Genomic DNA, 14820 nt, shown 5'->3' on the forward strand with positions numbered 1-14820 from the left:
GTTAGAGTCATAACTAGGGAAAAGGGAAAGATCAACTTAATGCAAGGTAAGTCCATTCAGAAGTCTGACAGCAACAGGGAAGAAGCTGTTCGAGTCAGTTAGTCTTTCTCTGACAGAACACAATGTCCAGGGTGCGTGGGATCATTAATTACGCTGGCTGCTTTGCCGAGGCAGCAGGAAGTGTCGGCAGAATCAATGGATAGGAGGTTGGTTTATGTGATGGATTAGAACTTTTGTAGTTTCTTGCTAGGATTTTAGTAAATAACAGATTGTTTAATATAGAAAGGCATTGGGGAAGCTGCGAAGAGAGTTACTAGAATGTCAGAATGGGTGGGGGGTTTTACAATGTTGAGGGAAAAGTGAACATGCTGGGATTGTTTACTCTAGAAAAGGAAAGGCTGAAAAGTGACCTGATCGAGGTCCTTAATGTAATGAAAGGATATGATTGAGTGGTCGCAGAAAAAATTCTTTGACTTTAAGGAGACACCAGAACTAGGGGTCCATGCATAAATGTTCGTCATTAATTAATCCAGAATGATATTCAGGAGAAATATCTTTACTAGAGAAAATTATAAATACAAGACTCATGACCAAAGGGAGTAGCTGAGGTGCACAGCATTAATGGGATGCTGGATAGCCATATGCAGGAGAGAGAAACAGAAATCTGTATTGAAGGAGTGAGAAGCATCAACACTGGTACAGACCTTTCAGGATGTTCTGCTTCTGTGCTGTAAATACTACTATGTAACCATTTAAGACAATGCAACCTACTTGACAGGCAATCCAACCACTACCTTAAATATTCACTCCCTACATCACCAGTACATAGTGTGTACCATCTGTAAGATGCGCTGCAGCAACTAGCCAAGCCTTGTTCAAAACCACCTTCCAAACCCATGGTGTTACCACCTAGAAGGATAAGACAGCAAACATGTGGGAACTCAAAACACCTGCAAGTTCCCTTTCAGGTCACGCAGCTGCCTGTGCCTTCACTGTTACTGGATCCATCCTAACAGCACTGGCCGTGTCTATACATGAACTGCAGTGGTTCAAGGAGGCAGCTCAACACCTTTTCAATGGAAATTAGGGATGGGCAATATTTGCTAGCCTTGCCACCTAAGTATAACATCCCATCAATCTGGGAAATAAATGGAATTAGCCAAAGCTCTCCAAAACATTTCAAGCATGCATATCCGTCACATCTCTCAGAACTTCAAATGCTCACAAGGCTTTCTTGTGATATGATGTAGACCAACAGTTCAAAACTATTTATATATCATCCACATGACCAAGATAATCTTGAACTTTAACCAGTCTGGCAGTATATTCTTCAATAAGATCAGCAGACTCAATTGCAGAAAACAAAAACAAAGTTACTGTACAAATTATATTTGACAAAAGCAAAGTATTGTGGATACTAGAGATCTAAAGTAAAAGCAGAAATTGCAGGAAAGAATAGGACTGGCAGTATCAATAGAGAGAAAGCAAGAATATTTCGAGGTAACACAAGGTCACAGACCCAAAACATGTGCTCTTTCTCTCTTCACAAATTATATTTTTGTGTCTATGAGTTGGCAACTGGATGTCAAGTACAACAAACTATAAAGGTAATTTACACATAGTGGAGAATTTTTAACTTAGCTAGCCCTCCACTTTGTATAAGTTTAACTGAGAATCATTGTCCTTTCTATACATTTAGAAGTCAGCAGCTCTCGGTCCTATTTAAATATTTCTCAAATTCTATTAACTCACTAGTTCTTAGTTTATGGTTTCACAGTGATAGAACCTACAAACTTCAATTTACTGCAGAACTGGTATAAATAGATCTATTTAATCCCAGCAATTTAACATTTTCATGATTTTTATGTAGAAAGACCAGCTGGGAGCACGCAGAGTTAGAGGTAAGAGGCACTGAATCATCCCAGGAAGCTTGTCGAAAGGTTAGCACTAGTTAAATTCTCCTTCGATAAGACAGATCAAACAAACAGCATCACTTCCAAAATAGGAAAATGGAATTCTACCACTCACATCAACACTATGAACCTACACCAGTGAATGGACTGCAGCAATTTAAAGAGGCCGCTCACAACCAATTTTTCAAGGGAAATTGGGGACGGGCAATAAATGCTGGCCTCGAGAAGAGGTATTATAATAACAAGCCTTGTTCCATGCAACAAATCTGTCATCATAAAGTGCTCCAAACTTTCAAACTGAGAACTTATAACCCACAGGATGGTCAAAGATAGTTTGAACCCAAAAAGAAAATCAAAGAATCTTGGGATTAAATGCTTTAACATATCTAATTGGGTAAAACCTGTTCTTTAAACCCATTATATTCCCAATTGCTAGAGTCAGGAATTGAACTTAGCTGGCTGAATGCCTAAGGACAAGAATTTTATGGCATGCTTCTCTTGTACTGAGCTTAATAGCAGAAAGTTGACCTCTGTTTCATCCACAGAAAAACAAATAACCCGGCCAATTACTGCTCAATTAGTCTGCCCTCGCTCATCAGCGAAGTGATGGAAGGCATTGTTGCAAGTACTCTCAAGCACCACTTACTCAACAATAATGTGCTCACCAATACTTCACCAAAAGCGCTCAGCTCCAGGTCTCATTTGAGCCAATGGTCCAAACATGAATTAAGAGCTGAACTCCAGAGATGAAGTGAGAGTGACTGAGCTTGACATCATTTTATGACTAAGTATATCAAGAAGCCCTGATAAAATTGGAAGTCAATGGGAATCAAACAGTCCACTGGCTGCAATCATACATAGCACTAAGGAGGTTGCATTTGTTAAAAGCTGATCACCTCAGCCCCAGAATGTTGTATCTCAAGGCACTACTGTAGGTTCAGCCATCTTCAACTACTTCATCAATGAGCTTCCAACCATCATAAAGAGAAGATAATGTTGGCTGATAATTTTGTAATGCCCATTCCATTCATAGCTCCTCAGATAACGAAGCAGTGCATATCTGCACAGACAGACCTGGACAAGATTCAGACTTGGCTATTAACTATAGCGTGCCATAAAGTGACATGAGGTGGCCTTCTCGAATAACCAAGATTCTAAGCATCTGTCCATGATATTAAACAGAATTAGCATTGCTGAATTCCCCCGACATCATCCTGTAGGTTACCATTGACCAAAGATCAGCCAACTAAGTACCGTGGCTATAAATGCAGGTCAGCAGCTGGGAGTTCTGTGGCCAATAACACCAATTCATTCCTCGAAACCTTTCCCACCACCTAAAATGCACAAGTCTGGAGTGCGATGCAATACTCTCCACTTGCCTGAATGAGTGCATCTCCAACAGTCAAGAGCCCAGACAAACAGGTAATTTGACTGGCACCTCATCCACCAACTTAAAACATTTACTCCTCCACCAACATGTCAGCAGTGTGCACCATCTACAAGTGGCACTTTTACAACTCACCAAAAAGTTTCTTCAATAGTCCCTAGCAAACCTGCAGCCTCTACCAGTTAGAAAGGCAGCAGGCACAATTCCACTCCAACTCTCACACCATTTTGACTTGGAAATATATCTGTGTTACTTCACTGTCAGTGGATAAAATTCCAGGAACTTCCTTTCTAACAGCACTGTGGGCACACTGACACCAAAATGACTGCAGCAGTTCAAGGTCACAGTGGTTCACCATCTTCTCAAGGATAATTAGGAATGGGCAACAAACAATGGCACAGCTAACGAGGTCCATATACAAAGTTGACAAATCTTTCCACTCTATGTTCTACATTAATTTGCTATTTGTACAAGTAAACTCAACCACCCATGAATTATGTTCTCCTTAATATATATCCTCATAATTTGCATGCATTTATTTCTAACAACTAGTTAGCATTTTTCAAAACCTCCCTAAAATAGTTTAATCTCTATTTAGAATGCTGAAGACTACAATCCATATACTGTAGCTACAGATTTCTCTAGAACATAAAAAAATCCATTTTCTTCTGAAATCAGAAAGGGATTGCACTTTTTCCGCCTAATGTTAGCAGTAAAATACTTAGTTCTACACATTTACAGAGTTTAGAACTTCTGATTAGTTACCCCCTACTGTGGAGGCAATTAAAACTCACCTTTGGAGAACAGTTGAAGTGCATGCCAGGCACTGGAAGTGTTGTTACATACATTGTAATACATCTGTACAGGTAAAGCGTGCCAACTATGAAGAAGAATCTCCTGCCCACAATAGATCTGATTGAGGGAGGTGGTGAAGGGAGGGAGAAGAGGGAAAAAGAACAATTAAAATTTCAAATTAATATAGTGTAGTTGCAATCAAATAAGGCAGCACTGTTTAAATTATTTCCAAGCCACTTCATATATAAGACTGATGATTTTTTTTTAAATCCTTTTTATCTTCACTCCTGAAGAGAGAAAGGGAACCTTGGATAGGTTAGAACTCTACAGGTATGCACTGGTTACAGAAGAGGCCTTATAGCCAAGCTGAACCTGCCCTCAGCAGGAGTCTGTGTCCATTTCACAGGAAGCAGGGTATGATGGAGCATCACTGGACAACAATCATGAACAGAGTCTCCAGCTGAATTTCCCCTTCCCTCAGACCATTGCAACACAGCTCTGGCACAGAACAATGACCTCACCACAGATTAAGGATTAAAACTAGGAATTTCCTACTCCATATAACTATCACATTTCAGCAGATACAGATTTATTCAACTGTCAGCAATACTCTAATTTTGTCAATCGTTAAATCACATTCAAAACTCAAAGCAGAAAGAAAATGAAATTGAAATGCCAAATAGGATATTATGCTGGGCTTACTGTTCTTTTTCATTTCAACATTTAAAAGAAATTGTTCAGGTCTGTCTTCCAAAGAAATTCCAGAGACCTCCATGAAAATCTGACATCCTGCCGAAGAAAACGCAACATCCTTTCACCCCCATCTGGAGGAAGTTACTACTCCGGTTACAAACAAAACGTCCAATGTCACATAACAAATACTACGACAGCTTTAAGTGCACAATCTATAAATGGAACTGGAAAGATATTCTACACAGTAAAACTCACTTCCTTCAAATTTGTAATGAAACAGGGTTCAGAACTTATTCATCAATTCTTAATTTGATCAAAGCGCAAATTGCCCCAGGTAAAACTTCAAGACAAAAGCTGAATTCATCTCTGACCTGACCCCAAAAGGGCAGGTCAAACCCCAGGCCATATAACAATCCAGTATTTGTCTGAAAGAGGCTCAAGTCCCATTAATGCTGGAACTATGATTGTACACACTGATGATTTAACTCTACACTTATTCTTATGCCTTCAATCGCTTCTGTTATCAAATATACATCCAGCTCCTCTATAATCAAAGTAACACTAGATCACTTCCATGCCATCTTATTTCATATTATCTGAGAGTCTTGTAAGCTGTTGTACTCTCTTCTCTCTCCCATGCAATTAAATTATAATTGCCAAGAATGTGAGCAGAAAATTCACAGCTATGATTACCCAGGTTGCATTATGAATTCCACATCTTATCAACTAGATGAAATCTTAATGTGTGCCTACATGCTCGCGCTGGCTCCATTATTACTAGCAACATTTGAAAATGGTTACTTTCACTAATCAAGATTCTGTCCAAGTTTACAAAGCAGCCAACAGGTCCAATGCACTACCTGACCCACTGTACTGCATTTATGTTACATGGTGAAAGTAGGATTCCCACCTTCCCAGAAGTCTTGCACCCATGTTCCAGTCAAAATAAAATGTAACAAATAGTCACTTGTAAAATATAACATCCTAAATTAGTTTCATTCCTTGCTTCGACATTTTTAGATTCCAAAATTAATTCCTCAAATTCAATTAGGTTAGTCCATTAAACTGATGGAGATCTGGTATCTTCACAAAAAGAAATAAACTAAAATTACAATTTTCTAACTTACTGATCCTTCACCTTAAAAGGTAAAACCAGAGAGTAATATTCAATTCTCTGACTTGTTTCAGGTTATTGAGAGATTTTTTTCCCCCAAAAATGCTGGCCTATTTTCAGTAATTCACATACTAGCAAGAAATATTTGATGAGACTTCAAAAAGAAAATTTAATTCATTTATCGCTTACTTTACTTACTTGTACTCCATTAGCACCCACTGAACCAGCCATAATCCTACAAGTATCATGCCGTTAATTTCACAGATGGAGAAGGCCCATTCCACTCTGTTAAAATAGTCAAAAAATTTATCTGGTAGAGGTGGCTGCTCCTCCTTGGGAGGCACGCGTTCGTGGACAACTGAGATCATCACTGTGGTAAATAGAAAACAGAAAACTGCATAAAGGAAAGCGACACCAGTCTTCCACCATTCCAGAGAGGATGGAATTTGCTCCAGTTCTGGCATGGGGATTTGAACCATTTCTTTTCGGTAACCATTTGCCAAGCCAGTTCTTTTGGTTTTATTATGGACGTCATTCTCGCTGCCAGCATTCATAGAACCCATGTTAAGATGCCCATTGGCATGACCATTCTTGTGCACTTCAATATGATGCTCCATTTTTAGTGTTTCTATTTTTTCTAGCAGTTGCTGACCATTGTCTGAGGCAACAAGAGACAAAGGCGGTCTTTGGAAATCTTCCCGAGACAGTTTTAATAAGCCCTGGCCATCAAGCTTGTTCTGAAATGCATCGGTGTACTCCTGCATGCCATGCTCGGTCAGCCAGGCAAGCACGTCTTTGGATGACCATTCCACCACCTCCATTTCAGTAATAAAGAGCAAACTTCAGACGAACGAAAAGTGGGCACCAGTTGGCAGCATCTTCAAAACTGTTATTTTAACCTTCCCAGGTAAAAAAACGTTCTTTCCATGGCTTGTTCATTCTGCCTAGAGAACATTAACAAAATTTGTCTTTCAAGAACCCAGTTTGGCACATGAAGCCGATCTGGTGATTTGTTTTTCTAACAGCTAGCACATCATGGCATCCTCTTTGCTTGTATCTTTCAGGTGCAAGTAATTTCCATTTTGAGAGGTGAGTGAACCTGGGGTGGGGGGGGGGGGGGGGGGAGGAGATGGAGGAACAAGAAAAAAAAATTAGAAGCGCATATGTAAAAAGAAAAAGAGCCTCTCTGTAAAAAGACAAATAGTCAAAGAAGCAGAACAATAGCAAAGTGAAATCAAAACTAAATTTCAAACACCTATCATTTAAGTTTAAACATAAAATTGAAGTCACCACGGATGTGTTTGCTCAGCGTTAAGGCTTTCCAGTGAAGGCAAGCAAAGAAAAGCTACTGAATCTCTGAAGGGAAAATGTAACTACGAATTAAAGACCTGTAAAGCAACTTCACTTTGAAGTTGCCCACATACATGAGCAGACTTGTACCTTCCATTCCCAATTTAATGGTGTGCTCAATTTAATTAAATTTATGTGGAGATGCCAGCATTGGACTGGGGTAAACACAGTAAGAAGTCTCACACCACCAGGTTAAAGTCCAACAGGTTTATTTGGTAGCAAAAGCCACTAGCTTTCAGAGCTGCCCCTTCGTCAGCCACTTAGAAGCTCCAGAAGCAAATGATAAGGAATTTACCTCCACCCAACACAGGAAATCATCCATGTGCATTACAAAATTAAAACATTGCTGGATCTGCTTTTAGTTGATGACACCTTCATCAGGTGATGAAGGTGCAGCTCCGAAAGCTAGTGGCTTTTGCTACCAAATTAACCTGTTGGACTTTAAACAGGTGTTGAGGCTTCTTATTGTAATTAAATTTACACTGAACAAAGATGAGTAATGATATCATGCTCAGAGCAAAAATGGGAAATGTCATGACAACTCTGATTGTAGGTATAGATCATAACACATGACCAACACATGTTTAAGCACTTTGTAAGCAGTCAACTCTTACAGCCCTAATCTTATTGAACATGTTGCAATTACAAGGAATTTGGCTATCCAGTTTCATAATACATCATACAAACTGTTTTACTAGATCATATGGTTTTGTGCGCTTTACTACCAAATTCAGTTAGGTGTATATTACACGCAGATATTCATGATTAAAGATGAATTCCAAAATCAGGTTGTGAAAATAAGAGAAAACAGGATGTTTTGGTAGAGACTGTTTATTGCTCACCACACAGTATACCTCCCCACTCCGACACAACCTTCCTTGTGCTGGATGATTGTTTAATATACACATCTGAATATAATTAGCTAAATCAATACCTATTCACATTTAAAAATCTAGCAGTTTAGATCCATCAACAGAACCTATTAGATACTAACAGATTTCTCTCAGAATTAATTGGCTTTCATACAAAAATTCATAAGGTATGCCAAATGATGATACATGTTGTTATCTTACTATGCAATCAATCTATAACACACAATATTCCCACCACCTTGAATACAAAACAATCAAATAAGGTCATAACATTGAAATGTCAATGTTCTCATAATGCATATAAGGGGCCCACTTGGAGGCTATCCAACCATTTCTTTGGACCAGCAGCTCTTTATGAAACAAGTTAACAACTGGTGACGTGCCGACCCATTTCATTTTGGAAATCTCCTTCCTTTCCAGTATTGTTTTATAATCACAAGATCAATCCTCAAAACACACCCCCTCTCCACCCCACCCCCCCAACCCTTCCACCCCCATGACACTGTCAAATGGATTTGTCCCTAGCTACCCTTAGGAGTTCCTGAAAAATACTTCATAAAATGTAGAGCCATATCTATCACTTCTATCGGCGCCAAGTATCTCCGCAGCCAAGAAACCTCTAATTACTCTATTTTCTTTGATTCCCAGGTTAATGGGCAACGTTAATAGTTTCTTCCCACTGAAAATATAATGAAACCTGCTGTATTCTAACCACCATCCAGAAGGTTTGCATGTGAGGCATCACTAAATTTAACTTCATCCCTTCTGGATCACGCAGGTCTGGAAACTTGTGCACACATTCTTCTGAACTGGATTTCTTTAACACCTTATTTGCTGTTAGCACTTCGCCAACAACAGATTTCAATATAGTGCTTAATTTTAATACATTGTGTGCATCCGGTCTAATGTGTGTAACAATTTTAATTGCCTAATTAAGCTTCTTAATTGAAATGCTCCTTCCTTGGTTGCAGAAACCCTGGAGGGGATCTGACCCCACTTATCAGCATCCTATTAACAGTCTTACCTGAAGAATGTTAAGTCAGGGTTATTCCCCTAGTGTGCCTAATGCCATATGTACTTAGAAGCTCCAGAAGCAAATGACACAGAATTCACCCCCACCCAATGCACAGGAAGTTATCCATTTGCATTGAAATATTAAAACATTGCTGCATCTGCTTTTAGTTGAAGACAATCACTTTTTATAGGACAGAGCTAACCCTGGATGCATTGTTCAGCTTATGAACACAGTGGAGTAAATATGGGGGGCTAAATATCTTTTGGAGGAGGCTTCAAGAATCGTTCTCTTTGAAAGTGTTTCCCTTGTAGACGTGTTGCTTTATGGGTTTACATTCCCATGAGTATGGTGCAAAAAGGGGCTGGTTAGATCTTCAAACTTACTTTCCTATTATTGGGAAATCTATTTCAACTGCCTGGTCTTTCAGTCCCCAAATCCCCAAGCTATAAGACTGGTTTTCACTTCATACGTAGCATAAGGAAGTACTTTCTCCACACAAATCTAACTTGATGAGTACTTCTAGGTTAACACCAAACTCTCTCCAACTGTCAAGTTCTTTTTGCTTTGCCTCCTTTACCAATTTACCATTTAGCTTGTTAGCAGCCACTACAGCTTCTCTATTGTGGGGGCTTCTATTTCTTGTGGCATTCCTAGTTCTGCTCTTTGGCTCTTGCCAAAGACTTTGTGACCCTTTCTGGACAACGACAACTTGACCTGCCACTCAACTTCCTTTCACAAGCTCTTGATCTCTTCCTTGGGCTGTGACCACCATCAGGCTCACTGTCTGAACTGACACTGCATTTCCTGACTTGCCACATTTTTACTTTCTGCCAATCCACAATTCTGATATTCTGCCCCATGTCTTCTCCATCCAGCCAGTTTTTCTATTTCTTTGTGGCCTTTTCTACCCTTCCTAACATGGTGGCTTCCCTAGCCCCTTCTAGCATATGTCACCCTAGGTTCCACTTTCAGCGGTTCATCCTGATCTTCGCTATCGCTTGGTCTACTTCCAATTAGCCCGTTAACTCCCACAATCCGTTGTTTGTACATGTTCAGGGTAAGTGTGTGTGCAAAGTGCATGGTCCATCTTCAATTTCCTTCTGTTCAGGTTTTCATAATGTGTAATCAGTGCCAGTAAGCTGCGTAGATTGTACTTTAACCGTTTGATTACCATGTTGCAAAATTGTTCTGCCATCAGTGCCTATAATTTCTCTTGGGCTGCTCCATTCTTTCAGTCCTTTTCCTTTATGAAGGAACCACGTCTCTGGGCTTACAAATCCCTTCCAACTGCCTGATTCCGTGTTTCAACTCTCTCCTGATTTTTTTGTGAAATATTCGCTTTAATAAATACATGCATGGCATTCAAATGTTCTACTAAGTAGTCCCCACCAAACATGCTTGAATTCCCGTCACAAACTGATAGAGGCTGCAGCCCCTACCCAAAGTATTTTTTTCCCCCACATGTACTGCCCACACTGTGGCAGTTGTCAATTTACAATTCATTGGTCAGCTAAATTTTTTCCTCAACCACGGCGCAATTTCTTTCTCACATCCCACTGTTAATGCTATGTGCGCATTGCCACAATATTCAGACTTTCACACATACGCCTTAATTCATCAATGGTAAAATTTTCATCCATCATCCGTGAAGAATTTAGCTGGAGCCCCCCGCCCTGTTGCTATCCATCTTTCCATCATCTTAATTACTTTTTTTTGTTTTTACGATAAATTACTGTTGATATAGTTGCTACGACCACAAAATGCTGCAAAGATATGCAGGTTGGATGGACTGGCCATGTAAATTTGACCCTTAGTGTCAGCGGATTAGCAGGGTTAACGCACAGGGTGACAGGGATAAGGCCTGGGTGAGATCATTGTCGGTACAGGCTCAATGAGCCGAACGGCCTTCTCTGTGGAGTTTTTGAATGATGATTCCAAGCATCTGATCTCTGTTTTCTTCCTCCTTACCATCTTATGCATGCTGCTCATTATCTTCATTTCCAATGTGACATTTGCTATGCATTCGTGATAGTGTGCAAAGCAACTGAGGCAACCTTTTCAATATCTATGGCTCTGCCCTGATGCTGCACCAGTGCCAATTCCCTCCTTTGCCAACCTATTATCATAACCATTGACATAATTAATTATGAACCTGAAAACAAGGAAAAAGAAATTTGCAAGTCTCTTATTAACTGCTGTTCAATTAGATCTAAAGGAAAGAGAAATCATGTAGACTGGGCTTATTGAGTTGTGGATGAATTGTATCCTTTTCCAGTGTTTTAGGAAAGTGCTGGAGAAGCATGAAGAAGGATTATATAGGTGCGGTTGAGATTAGAAAGGAAAGAGTTATAATGGTTTTTAAATCAATACTCATCCTTGTCTTCCTGAAGTGCAATTATTTCTACTACAAGAGCAGAAAAGGAAAGCAAACCAAGCCAAGCATTCTTTGCCACAGGAGCGTTGACTATAATTAAGTTTATGGTTAATACTTAGAACACTTATAATTAAGACTTTGTGCCTCCCTATAAAAGATTTAAATCAATATCTTTTCACATTTCATTAAAATATCAGGCAATTCATTACACCAGTCAGTGGCATGGAAGGACATTTCTACAATAAATCTGTAGTTGGGGCAGCACCATGGCACTGTCTCAGCGCCAGAGGCCAGATTTGATTCCCAGTTTGGTCAGTCTGTGTGGAGTTTGCACATTTTCCCAGTGTCTGCGTGGGTTTCCTCCAGGTGCTGTGGTTTCCTCCCACAGTCTGAAAGATGTGCTGCTTAGGTACAGTGACCCCGAACGGGCCCCCAGAGTGTGGTGACTAGCGGAATTTCACAGCAACTTCACTGCAGTGTTAACGTAAGCCTTACTTGTGACTAATAAATAAACAAACTTCAAATGACTGTTGAAAAGTTGCATAAACAAATTATTTTTAAATACTACTGGACAGTCATTGCAGGGGTTTTCAGCCACAATGCTCAATACCATATATGTTTTACTCTCAACAAAATTCATTCTATTTTGGATAAATAGTAATTCCTGCTCTTCTACTAACCTACCCTTGGTTCCATGTCCGACAAACTAAAACGTAGCTTCAAACGTTTTACAATATATTTCGCATTAACAATCTACAACACAATAAAAGTCCCATTTAAAGTGGGCTTGGGTAACGCTCAGAGTTGGTACAGATTCAATGGGCCAAATGGCCTCCTTCTGCATTGCAGGGATTTTATGATATTCCATGATAGAGTATCAGATAAAACTGTTTGGAGGAAGGGCTACCAGCAGCCTTGCAAATATTTAACAAAGCAATATATTTTAGTGGTCTTCAACAAAAAAAAAAGATATTCTTATGCAACTCCTTCACATGTATTGCAACTTTTGTTTTTTTTTAAGTACAATGCTTCCACTTTTAGAAATGGAGCATGCTGTGACTGGCCAAGCTGCTACCCAAAATTAATTCCAGACCCAACTCCTCTGGCTGGTGTCTGGGGATTGGAGAGGTGTCAAGCGAATTAACAATCTGCTCCCTCTCCATTTTCTCTACTGTCAGAGAGAGTGGCTTAATGTGCCCCATCGTTATGGGTGCGATATTGTGCTCAGCGGCTCTCCTGGAGAGCAACATCTTGCAAGGATTTGGAAAGAACGTAATTGTAACTTTTTCAGTAGACCACCGCAGAAGTTAAGGCATCAGATAATTAGATATTGGTGATAATTAATTCAAATGAAATATTCCCAAGTTACACAAATTATTTCTTAAAGAGAGGTATGAAGAGGACATGGTAATTGCATATATTAAGGTTAAGTGTACTGGAGTGGAGTGGAGTGGGGGTGCGGGGGAGGGGAGGGGAGAGCAGAGTACTTGTTGGAATATTACTTGAGCATGAGGTGAGACACTGCCAGTACACTTAAGGCTTTTCGCAATTGGTTAATTTCTCCCCAAAGTGTTATTTTAAGTTTCTTTTCAAGTTTCATTTTTGTTACACTGCCCATTTAAGAGGCCATGTTAATTTGTTTTCACTGGTGGACAGTACAAGGAGACACTTATTGGCACTGGTGGTGGATTGTAATTAGGAGCAATACATTTGTAATAGTTCACTTTGTGAACATTTTAAAAACTGGAGTAAAGTTGACTTCTCGTCTCTTTCTTCACGAACTAGCTGTCAGAAGTTTCTGAATTATGCTATAACAAACAACTGTGTGTCAACTAGTAGGAGATATGCCCATTGCGTTCTTCTTTTGGATTCTCAAATTGTACTTGGGATTGCCAAAAATCACTTCACTCCCTTCAGTTACCCACTCTCTTCCAAATGCATTCTGGTCACCACATCTTTCCATCTGGTCTTAGAATCTCCATCACTTACCACCATATTTCCTCTCTGCAACAGGTGACCATATCATGTCTCTCCCTTTTGGCTACTTTCTTCAATGTTCTCACAATTTTCACTGACATCTTGATGCACTAGTTCCTGATTATGTCCTTTCCCGTTGTGAAACAACTATCTTTGCATCTTCATCTCATTAGCATCCAGTCAGTGTTCCTCTTTTGAATGTTTCCAACGTTCCTGCGGTACATGACAAGACCAGCCCCCACTAAAATCTGCGACTTGAAATTCCTCAAAGCATATTTTTCCACAAAATGACATTTTGAGATGCATTCCAGGCTTCCCACAAGGCAGAGTGAACCTCAAAACTGATTATAACAACTGCACCCACCCAATCCAAAAACAGACCCCCACATTTCAACCTCTGTCCTAATCAACACAGCAGCTTGTTCAGAAGAGCAGGTTGGAATTTTAACAAACAGTCCAGTGAGATGCTGTATTGAAATTGATGCATTTTAAAAAGGCTTTGGAATAAAGGTGTGGGTTCACGAAATGGAGAGTGCTGACTCAAGACAAAGTCCGAGCACTTCCATTATTCTAGAGTCAAGTCACTCATTATAAAATCTTTAAGGCTGTTATAATTTTCTCTCCAAGTACTGTGCTTCTGTGGTTTATTTGATGTCCTTATATGCATCAGAAATTTTTCATAATTTTCATCCACACTGGAATCGGTGCTTAGTTCAACAATATGATCATTGTTTAATAAAATTAATCCTATATAGGAACACCAAAATAAGAATATTTTCTTTTTACTTGCCATTAAACTCAATATGAAAGAGTGTACTGGTAACTTCTACAATCTATGAAACTTCAAGTTATACATTTACAATCATCTGGAGTACAGAACTTGAGTATTGGTGAAAGGAAACTTAACCGTCAAAGCTTTTCATCTCGCACTCATTAGGATAAAACTAACAATACCAAATTTCAGAGGGATCCAAAGGGTATTGGATTGGTTGGCAAGTAAAGACTGATTGGCTGAGACTTCACCATGCCAGGTGAGCAAAAGCTTAGTCAGCATATATGTGGCTGTTACCGATGTCAATTTTATGCTCTAGATACTTCAAGTTATCCCGGATCACAACAAATTTGAGCAAGCTACCATTTTATGCTGCTATACAATCGCAAAATGAGTGATATTCTCCCCTAACAGGATACTGCTGCATTAAGTCAAAAAAGACATTCTGCTACCACACAATGAATAATGTAACATATGAATTTTAGTGCCAGTGTAATGCAAGGTATGTAAGCCTTGCGTCCCAAAGACTGGTAAATTGTATCAAACAGCATCTGCCCA

The 14820-nt window shown here is 39.5% G+C and overlaps 1 protein-coding gene across 6 annotated transcripts in view; it reads right to left on the minus strand.

The window, feature by feature from the left end:
- sgms1b (sphingomyelin synthase 1b) overlaps positions 1-14820 on the minus strand; it is a 102165-nt gene that overhangs the window by 24778 nt on the left and 62567 nt on the right. For all 6 annotated transcript variants that reach the window (XM_080205479.1, XM_080205476.1, XM_080205480.1 and 3 more), the window contains 2 exons: positions 6101-7001; positions 4095-4212 (listed from right to left, as the gene is read on the minus strand). In XM_080205479.1, coding sequence (XP_080061605.1) covers positions 4095-4212; positions 6101-6723 — 741 coding nt within the window. In that variant the 5' untranslated portion in view covers positions 6724-7001. The remainder of the gene's footprint in view (positions 1-4094; positions 4213-6100; positions 7002-14820) is intronic.

The sequence above is a fragment of the Carcharhinus amblyrhynchos genome, chromosome 17 (assembly GCF_965287045.1).
Source record: "Carcharhinus amblyrhynchos chromosome 17, sCarAmb.v2.hapA, whole genome shotgun sequence".
NCBI classification, from domain to species: Eukaryota; Metazoa; Chordata; class Chondrichthyes; order Carcharhiniformes; family Carcharhinidae; genus Carcharhinus; species Carcharhinus amblyrhynchos.